Source organism: Polyodon spathula, chromosome 20 (genome assembly GCF_017654505.1).
Source record: "Polyodon spathula isolate WHYD16114869_AA chromosome 20, ASM1765450v1, whole genome shotgun sequence".
Classification (NCBI taxonomy): Eukaryota; Metazoa; Chordata; class Actinopteri; order Acipenseriformes; family Polyodontidae; genus Polyodon; species Polyodon spathula.
This window is the reverse complement of record NC_054553.1, coordinates 662324-672927: the sequence shown is the minus strand read 5'-3', so window position 1 is coordinate 672927 and position 10604 is coordinate 662324. Positions and strand designations below refer to the sequence as shown.

The following is a 10604-nucleotide window of genomic DNA, read 5'->3' as shown; positions in this document are numbered from 1 at the left end:
GGTGGGCCCCAATGATATTTTTCATTATTCGCATACTTACGCTGTATTTACACTGCCAACATTACATTTCAAACGGCAGTGTGTAAGAATGTCCACAAGAGGGCGACAAAGATCAAGCTGAGCGTTCTAATTTCTCGAATTTATTTACATTTTGGAGAGACTGAGGGCTGTGAAAAATGTGCTAAATACCTAGAAGTGGCACCAAAACTCATATCAAATTTGTTGTCTGCTGAAATCTACCAGTTCACTCTCCACGAGACTCTAGGAAGTCCTCGCATGTCTGTAAATTATCCTGAAAGCTTCATTACTTTTACCACAGCGTGCCAGATGTAGTCCACTCGATGTCCACAAGAGGGCAGGGTTTCTGTCATTTGCGAACACACCTGTAATACAGAAGTTATAGTTCAGATGTTCTGTATAAAGGTCGTGTCTTAAATCATTATTATAATAAAATAGCTTCAAACTGATTTTTTTTTTTTTTTTTTTTGTCTTCTAACCCTGGCTAAAACATGAATGGTTGCTTACTTACATAAGCATATATAAGCATTTTACTATGCTAGAGAGAATACACGTAAAATTATTATCAAAACATAATGTGGGCTTACAACATCTACTGTAAATATAATGCAATACCTGGTGCCTTCGAATAAATACAAAATGTCCAAATGCAAACTGCCCTAAGGAATCTGTGTACAAACAGAAGGCTGGACTCTACGGGTTCCCGCTGGCGCTGCGCAGAACAAGCAGAATCGCATTTAGAGCCTTAATTGTGGCTCCAAATATGAATCATCTAATCAGCAGAAAAAAGAGGAGGAGGACGGTGCATGAAAACACACTGAATGCACATCCAAAACGCTGCCAATACGACACAATATAATAGGCTAATATATACAGCAGATATATTTATTACTGAACCATATAAAACACTAACGCCGTCTTGTTGCGCGGTCTATACGCTGTACTGTGCATGATTACACATTGCCTCCACTCCCCCCACCCCCCCAGCCCGTGTCATCAAATGCTAATCACACAGAAGTACTTTGCATGAGGACCAATGGGAGCTCCAGTCGTGTGTATTTGATGATATTGCTGTGTACACAATTGACTGTCATTAAAAAGTGCCATTGGGGTTGGAACTGAAGAGGGACCAGCAGCGTGCCACTGGAAAGAAGCGGGGCTATGCAGACAGCACGGAGTAGCGACAGATCTACAAGCAGCAACCCTGGCTTGAACAGCGCTGGTGACAGCAAGTCCGGCACATCCAAGAAAGGACCGTCGAGCTGCCCTCTGCTGTCCTCCTACTTCATCGACAGCATCTTGGGAAGCGGAATCGGTAGTGGCAAGGGCGCGGAGAGTCCTGCAGGCGAAGGAGGGACGAGGGTCAGCGAAACGGGTCGGGGTAAGCTGGAACTTAGTGTTAGATGCTGGGTTTTTTTTTAAACGTTTGTCTTAAAAACAAAGTTTTAAAAAAAGTAACTCAAAACGGTTACTGCAGTAGTAGGCTAGCTGTTAAACACTGCAAATAGGATTTTGTATTTGGAAGAAGAAGAAAAAAACTTGACTTGCTTAGACGCATTGTTTTTTTAATGACAGTAGGCTGAACTCGTAAAAGATTATTGATTGTTATGCAAATAAAACAAGTGTTGGTATCAGTATAGAATAATATACTTTTGCTTCCGGAAACAGATACCGTGAACGAAATCACTTCTGTTGAGACAAGGGGCCGCCGGTCAGAAGTGAAGCTGCTGTCCGCTCCACTGGACCCGCTGAAAGAACCCGGCTCGCAGGCAGCGAGTATCATACACGCGATGGAGACACTTTACTCCAATTATATCAAATCCCATCACATCTGCGATCCGGGAAACGTCCCAGCCCAGGAGCATCTGCAGCACGCAGGTACCCGGGGCGAGCGAGAGGTAGAAACAGGTGTGAAGACAGATGACAAGCCCGGTGAAAGACTGCCGGAGGACGCGAGGGGGGCGCGCCTGGAGCAGAAGTGCGCTTCTCCGGGTCAAGTTGATGACGGGGACCTGCTTTGAAAGAGAAGCAGCGCCGGTACAGAACCACTTCACAAACTTCCAGTTAGAGGATTTAGAGAGAGCGTTCAGGAAATCTCACTACCCAGATGTGTTCTCAAGGTGGGACGGTGTTTAATAATATTAATAATAATAATATATAATAATAATATAATAATATATAATAATAATATATATAAAGTAGTGCACTGTAACTCCTGAAACAAACTTCCTGGGACCAAATAGAAAAATTACGAAATAAGCGATGAAGCGTTTTTGCGGGATTCATTTGAAGCATTTAAACATGTAAATGATCATTATTTTTATATTACAGCAAAATGAAATCCGGCAATGGTTGTATATCTTAACCCTATTTGTTGTGGCTGCAGGCGAGGTTAGCTCTAGGAGGGTCAATGTATTGCAGATATTCCTTCATGTTTCTTGTCATATCTGACACTGTATCTGACCATTCAAAATATGTCTATATTTTTTTAATTATTATTTGAAGGACTGATCCACTTTAAATATATAATAGCAGTATAACTAGCGATAGCAGTGTTACATACATTCCCAGTCAGGTGTGTTTTATTGCACACTTTATTGCAAAGGACTCCTGGCACAGTTTAGATCAAGGCAGTACACATGTATTCTTCACTGCCGAATTAGACTGAATGAAATACAATTGTAAACTAAATTGTGGGCTGCTTTAAGTGCGTTTTATAACACGTTTTAGTAAATGCATTTAGTTCCTGCTTTGAAACCCTGTTCAGGACTGCAATGGTTTTGTACAAATATTTTTTGTAAAACTTTAGACACTGTAATAGAAAACCCTTGAGATATAAAGCCTGTGTTTGTAGGTCCCTGAATAAACAGGCACTGCTTCTGTATCCACAGGGAGGAAGTAGCATTGCGTCTTGATTTAACAGAAGCCCGTGTGCAGGTAAGTGTCCTTTCTGACAGCCTCTTCACCTTAACCAGAGGAACAGCACAGTTCCGTGTCTTTTGAAGACACTATTCTATATGTACAGCATGAAAGTCATTTGTAAGTCCCCACTTCCAGTTAGTGAAGGGCATTGTGAGGTCTGTACTGCATGCAGAAACACAGCCCCCCTTCCCCCCCGACTTGCAGTCTGTAGCTGCTTGTGTTCACCTATCTCAGCGCTTGATGGAATGATGTTAATGGTGTTTCCACACCAGAAAGTAACTGAAGTGTTTTGCCTGCAGGTTTGGTTTCAGAACCGCAGAGCTAAGTGGCGGAAGTGTGAGAAGGCTGCCGTTCTCAGTAACGCTCCCAGCTTAGCCATGGCGAGCCCCCTCAGTGTGTATCTGGACCTTCCCCTGAACCAGCCCTCGTCTCTGGACCTCGCTTGGAGATCCACCCGTATCCCGGTACTCGAGCTCCCCCCCTCCCCCACGGCTCCAGTCTTTAACCCCACTGCTGTGGGAAACCTGGGCCTCGGAGCGCTGACCTGGGCCTCCTTCCTGAGACATCCTCTCCTCAACCCACATTTCAACAGGTAGTCAAAGTCATAGTCATAGCAGCAGTATAAATCTTTTTTTTATTAAATTGTCTTCTTACAATCTAAAGCAGTGAAATGCATTTGTTTTTTTCCACCACCTCAGATTCTTCACAGCAGTAAGCCCTCTGATTGGCACGCCCTCACTGCTCATGAAATCCCCCGGACAGTCCTTCCAGCCCGCTTCCCTTGTCATGACGGACCCCATGACCAATGAAAGAAAAACCTCCAGCATCGCAGAGCTGAGACTCCGAGCGAAGGAGCACTCTGCACACATGCCACCGCAAGATACCTAGCCGTCAGAGACTACTGTGTTGTGCCTGCAGAACCCTGACAAATGCTACCCTGTCCAAGCAATGGCATGTGTGAAGCAGCAGCCCAGGGGAAGGCAGGTGGGTCCTGTTACTTGCATCGACACCATGTTTGATTTCACTATGACTCCTAACTCATACACAGTGCGGTGTGTATGCTGTGTGCTGCACACAAGGACTTCGCACACAAAGTTTCAAGAATGCACATGCAGTACTTTTCAAGAGATGGTTTGGCAGAGGACTTTCCCTGGTGCTCGGATTTGTTATGCATAGGGCTCCACCTTTGTAGCCCTGTATTGAGGAGTTTTAGTTAAGAGCCCATGTCCTTTGTGTTCCAGCTCTTTAGGAGAATAATAACCAGCTCTTATCCTCTACCTCCTCCCTAGTTTCATCCCAATGCATCTTTTATTAAAGTGGAACCAAAACCTACAGGGCTGGTCCAGGAAAAACAGGGTAAACTGATTTACTGAACTGTGACATTTACTATTAAGTGCATCCCATGTTGCTGTGCAGCCTGCACAACCAGACAGCTATCTAGCAATAATCTCTCTCTCTCTCCTATCTATGTATGTATTTTAGAATGCAGATGTGTTTTTTTTAAAGTTGTGGCAGGGCAGCTGCTTGAACTCCAGAGAGTTCACACAAAGTGTTTTCAAATGTCTACAAATGAAAATGAGAAATGGAGACCGAAGGGGTTGTATTGGTGGCCAGCAGCATACCTGCAGACGCTGGCTGTTCAAACGCAGCTCGTTAAGCACTGAGATATTTCCTGTTGTATTTGTTTGATTTACTGTGAGTGTCCGTTGATAAGTCATTCCATCCATCTCCTCACAGTAAATGAGGGATCAGTGGTGAGGGTTCATTTCATCAAGTCATGTTTTCTCCCTGTTCTATGGTGATATTCAATCAGACCCTGAAACACACTATGAACTAATTGCAGCTCAGACTGTTTGTAAACCAAAGTACAAAACCATGTGCCTAAGTGTAGCATTTTGTAATGTGTGTGTGTGTGTGTGTGTATGTATTCATGTATGTATGCATGTATGATCAGTATTTATAGTGGTGTGAAACTGCAAGTTCTAAACATATTAAAGTATTTTGTTAGGATTGTACATGTAAAACAAATCAGCCCAAAACTGTATCTTTCACTGAATAATAAATGTGCTGCATTGTAATCAAATGATCCAGATTATTTTATTAGAGTAAAGTAGGCTATTTGATATTAAAGTGATACCAATAAAAATCCTATTTATGATAGAAAATAAAAAGGTTGTTTGTGTGTTGAGGGCTGCTGTCCTGGTGTTATTGCAGAGCTGTGTTCTGGGAGGGTGCATTAGTTCAGTCATTTTCAAATCCATTTTCAAACCTGCATCTCCAGTTAAAGTTAGAACATAAAAGCAAAGAAACAAAAGGTTTTCATGACAATGAAAGGGTGGCAAAAACATACAGACACATGTGCCACTGCTTCCAAATTGGCTGTAACTGTCACTGACACTGCAGTTCCTGTAAGGGTTATATCCTGTATATAAAGTTTCTGTAAGGGTTCTGAGTGCTGTAGTAACTCTGTATATAAAGTTTCTGTAAGGGTTCCTGAGTGCTGTAGTAACTCTGTATATAAAGTTCCAGTAAGGGTTCTGAGTGCTGTAGTAACTCTGTATATGAAGTTTCTGTAAAGGTTTCTAAGTGCTATATCAACACTGTATATAAAGTTTCTGAATGCAGCCCCGCTCAGTGCAATACTAACTCTATATTCCTGCTGGTGCTGGGGGTGTGTTGGAGTTATGCAGCTTCCCCTCCCTCGACTCGATTGCAAATGCAAGTTGGCTCATTCAGTAATGCAGTCCACGCAATGGAAGGAGCTCAACGTTCTCTGCAGAGCAAGTGGAGAGAAATCAGGTGTTTCATGCATAATATTTTCAAGAGATCACGGAAATTACTTCTGTTGTGAAATGGGTGGGTTTGAATGCTTCATTTACTGCTATCAGATTGTGACCCGCCTGCCCTGTGGCCCTGCATTTGGAGTAATTGCATTCCCTCTGAATGAGTTATCAGCCCCTCGAAGAAGGCTTCCACTCAATGGAATGACATTGTGCACACACACAAACAGCCTGGACAAGCATTAGAACAAAACAACCGGAATAATAATACAGGATTGCCTCGGAGCAACAGACCAGAATAATACCGTTCTAATGGTGGGGAAGCTGGGGATGGGGTGAGGAACGGATGCCTGCTCTTACATTTGAGAAACAAAGATATTCCTGGTAGAACCTAAAGGAACAGCTGTTCACAGTATTCAATTGCAATGCATTATGCATTTGTGACTGTTTTTTATTTTAATGAATTCATTTTTAGGCTATTACGCTGTTATTTATTTCTTTGATATGAGAATTTGTTATAGACATTATTGGCTGTTCCAAATACCAATTAGCATTAACAAATGTTCTATTATAATCATGTTTCTTTATTATTATTATTATTATTATTATTATTATTATTATTATTATTATTATTATTATTATTAATAATAATAATAATAATAATAATAATAATAATAGCTAGAAAAATATAACCATGCTTTTATCTAGGATAGGCAATGCTTCATAGTAGACTGCAATAGCTACTTTTTGACAATATAATGTAGACGGAGCAACATGCCATAACATTGAATGGTTATAGTAACAAACAGATAAAATACATAATACACAGCGATTTACAGTTCATGGCACAAAGAGGCACACAAGCACGCGAAGGTAAGAGAACGCAATTCATTTTTTAATATTTTGGGGGAGTAGAGTGGGGAGTCAGGATTGAGAAGGGTATGAGGGCTGAAGGTCTTCAGGTAGCACGCTACATAACAATAACTGTTCTAGCCTGAAACAGCAGTGAAACCATTCTTTTGTTTTCTCAAACGTGTCTATGCTTCAGGCTTTATCTCCAGCCCCCCCAGCATGTTTTAGAAATGAGTCTAATCTTTTAGATTAGTGTGGGGGGATAATATCATAAACATCCTTTGAGAAAGGGAACTGGAGCTCCAAACGAAAAGAAAATGAAAAGAGAGCCAGGTGTTGCAAGGTATCCATCTCGGTAGGGGCTCCATGCAGTAAATCTGCAGCGACTCCACAAAGTATTCATGAAGGAAATGCATTTCACAAGTGTGTAGTCGCCAGCTGAGCCCATTCACACAAGATTAGTGATTACAACTTTTCGGTTTTATTCTAACAAACTTTTCAACAGTTCTAGCAATAATTGGACATAACCCCACCATTTCAGTGTCGATAGCTGTAAAAGCAATTTGCCTTTGTGCTTTTCTTTCTTTTTCCTTTTCTTTTCTCGCTTTCCTGGGCCATCGCCCATGCACCTGCTGTAGTACTAATTTGGGGATAAAACGCACAGCAACTGTGCTGGAGGACCCCTGAACAGCCTACTGCTCTGCCAATAAAGGATCTGAAAGCCACATAATCAAGCTGAAGAATGTTTCATTTGATTTCCACAGTAAATCAGAGCAGGTTTCTGAGAGTGCTGTTGTGTTGTTGTAACAAGTGGCTCTTGAACTCTCTTCCTCCCAGGGCTTGGATGATCACCGCTGACAGAATAACAAGAGTTCAGATTAACTAGGGTTCAGATTAACCAGGGTTCAGATTAACCAGGATTGGCTCCTTCTACAGGAATACAAAAGGGCTGTTAAACAAATGTATGTCCGACAGAGACAGACAGACAGACAGACAGACAGACAGACGTATTTAGGTTCCTGGTACAGTAACCCCCATTGTTCTCTTAAACTGTTCTCTCATTCTGCATGATTAGAGGCAGGTGGTGAGTGAATCTCTCTCTCCATATTGTAGTCCATGGTGTTAGGGTTAGGGGTATGGTTATAGACGTACTACATTCCAAAGCAAGTCAATGAAGACTGCTTCCATAGACCTTGATAAACACTAGTCCTGCACCAGCTTTCCTAGCCTATAATAGTTTACCACAGTAAAAGCATAGCAAAGTGTAATCCAGCATTGTGAAAGCATGATAAAGCATAGGTAAGCACTGTGAAACCCAGAGGCATAGTAAAGCACATTAAAAACATGGCAAACCATGAGTAATCATGGGAAATACACAGTATAACCACAGGGGAACTTTTCTAAGGAGAGCATACCCTTGCAGTACCTGTAACCCAGCACAACAAGTGAACAAGTACAGTAGACTGCTATCCAGCCCTTTTTATCATTGAAATCCTATAGTAAGAGGAGAAAGGATGCAAGCTACTCACCCCCCCCCCCCCCCCGAACCCCTCAAACAATGACAAGCTGCTTGAAAACGCTGCAAACACTTAAGAAACGAGATGAGCTCATTTTCTAACACGCCAGTCCTATAATAGAGTCATCTAAATTCAGGGTCTATGCAGTCCCTGTCTGGAGAGTGCATTGAAACTGCAGCTAAAATTGAAAGGAATAGAAAAGGCATCAAGCACAGTTACATCACAAAGGGGATAAGCACAAAATAACCTTCAATCTTTGAACACTTTTGTTGTGGAAAAGCATTGTGGGGAAAAAAAGGTTTGACAAAAAATAGGGTAACACCCTTTCATACCCGACTTAAAGACACAATTAGAATGTAGTTCAAAACCTATTGTGTTGGGGAGAGAGAATTCAGACACACACGCATGCACACGCACGCACATGCACATGCAGACACACACACTTTATTACCATTCCCTATTCAGTTTTGCCTGAAACTCACACAGCTTATTGCAAACACCATTAGCACCACACTGTGTCTTTATAATGTCTCAGAATTCCATACAGTTCCACAGTTCCGCAGGTGCAAGAGATACCAATACCAATAACTGGATTATTTCTAATCTGTTCTGCGCAAAGGACAAGCTAACTGCAGGCATCTAATGCAATTGTCCCAGGAATGGTCTTAATGAGTTAATAAATCACAACATCTTGTAATGAGGCACAGAGAAATATTAAGATAGTTTTAAGATAGCACACAGGTAGTATTCTGCTTATGCAGTCTTCACATTGATATAAAGTCATTATAGCAGGCTTTTCCCTAATAATATATGCTTCTCTGGGTTTAACAGTGCTTGCCTATTCTTTAGGATGCTTTCACTGTGTTTTATTATACTTTGCTTTCACAATGGGACACTGTTTATAAGGGACAGCAGACTAAAAGGATACTTGTTTTATCTGGAAGGACACACACCCCCCCCCCCCCCCCCCCCCCCCCCCCCCCCCTTGAAACTCGCTTAGCTCAATGCTTCTTCCTGCAGCAGTAAAATGGAAATCAAAAAGGGGTCACTTATTTTAGAAATGGTGTTTTATTTTACACCTATAGAGCTCATAACAGTGTGGAACGTTCATAAGCACAGGACTCTCTTCATGGGACTGTGGATCTTCAATAGAGAAGAATCTGTTAGTGTTTCAGTTTCCAGTGGCTGGAGCACTCAGCAGTAATAACACACCTATTAGGAACATTAGAGCTCAACTAGCCATGAGAAGCGACACACCATTAAACAGCTTCTGGATGAAAAGACTGACCCTTGAGACACAGTGCATTATCCAAAGAAGCTCTCATCACTGTCAGCCGGGCACAATGTGTGCAGCGTGCTCTATACCTTCACTTATTTGTATTATTTATTTATTTTTTACCCTTTTGCTAAAACAAATAAATAAATTGCAATGTTATCTCTTGTGATTGCCTGGCTGTAAAGGTCCAGGGATGCTTAGTATTCAGTAAGTGGTGTTAGGAGTAATTTGCTGGGAGATAATTCCTTCTGGGCTTCGAATCACTTATCCCCTGCCGAGGGGACAAACAGAATCATCAAGAAGGAAATGGTGCATGATAATGCTGCTCTTTGAACAGAGCTCTCTAAATGGGAAGAGCATGGACCTGTGCTACAGAATACCGAGCTGCTGTTTGCACACTGCTTTCATGTTCTTTTCCATTTGTTTGTGCCACCTAATCTGCATTACAGGCTCACAATCATTTCAATAAACTCTTGCTCAGTGCTAACACAGAGGTCCTGTTTGATGTTACTTTGCGAACCCAAGATGTAGAATTGAACGAGATCATCTTCTCCTTCTGGGATTAACAGTGTAGAAATGAACGAGAACATCATCTCCCTCTGGGATTAACAGTGTAGAAATGAATGAGAACATCATCTCCCGCTGGGATTAACAGTGTAGAAATGAACGAGAACATCATCTCCCTCTGGGATTAACAGTGTAGAAATGAACAAGAACATCATCTCCCTCGGGGATTAACAGCATAGAAATGAACGAGAACATCATCTCCCTCTGGGATTAACAGTGTAGAAATGAATGAGAACACCATCTCCCTTGGATTAACAGTGTAGAAATGAATGAGAACATCATCTCCCTCTGGGATTAACAGTGTAGAAATGAATGAGAACATCATCTCCCGCTGGGATTAACAGTGTAGAAATGAATGAGAATATCATCTCCCGCTGGGATTAACAGTGTAGAAATGAACGAGAACATCATCTCCCTCTGGGATTAACAGTGTAGAAATAAACGAGAACATCATCTCCCTCTGGGATGTTAAGGACCTTCACACCAGCAGCAACAGAAAACTGTGGCTCTGTTTGTATTTACAATGGGCACCGAAAAGCAATATCTAAACCTGAACCCCACCCCAACCTCTCCCAAAGCAGCCAGAGCAGGAGCAACACAACAATTTAGCACTGCCCCTCTCTATAATTAATACAGCCTTTTTCAGTGCCTCTCTTTCCTGGGGCCATTACA

At 41.9% G+C, this 10604-nt stretch overlaps 1 protein-coding gene across 1 annotated transcript; it reads left to right on the top strand.

The window, feature by feature from the left end:
- The first annotated feature begins 1178 nt into the window (after window positions 1–1178).
- Window positions 1179–4340, top strand: LOC121295854 (homeobox protein ARX-like). The gene is made up of 6 exons (XM_041220952.1): window positions 1179–1399; window positions 1687–1996; window positions 2043–2138; window positions 2910–2955; window positions 3240–3532; window positions 3639–4340. Exons 1-6 carry the CDS (start codon window positions 1180–1182, stop codon window positions 3826–3828), a joined length of 1155 nt encoding a protein of 384 aa, XP_041076886.1. The 5' UTR covers window position 1179; the 3' UTR covers window positions 3829–4340.
- Window positions 4341–10604: the final 6264 nt, after the last annotated feature.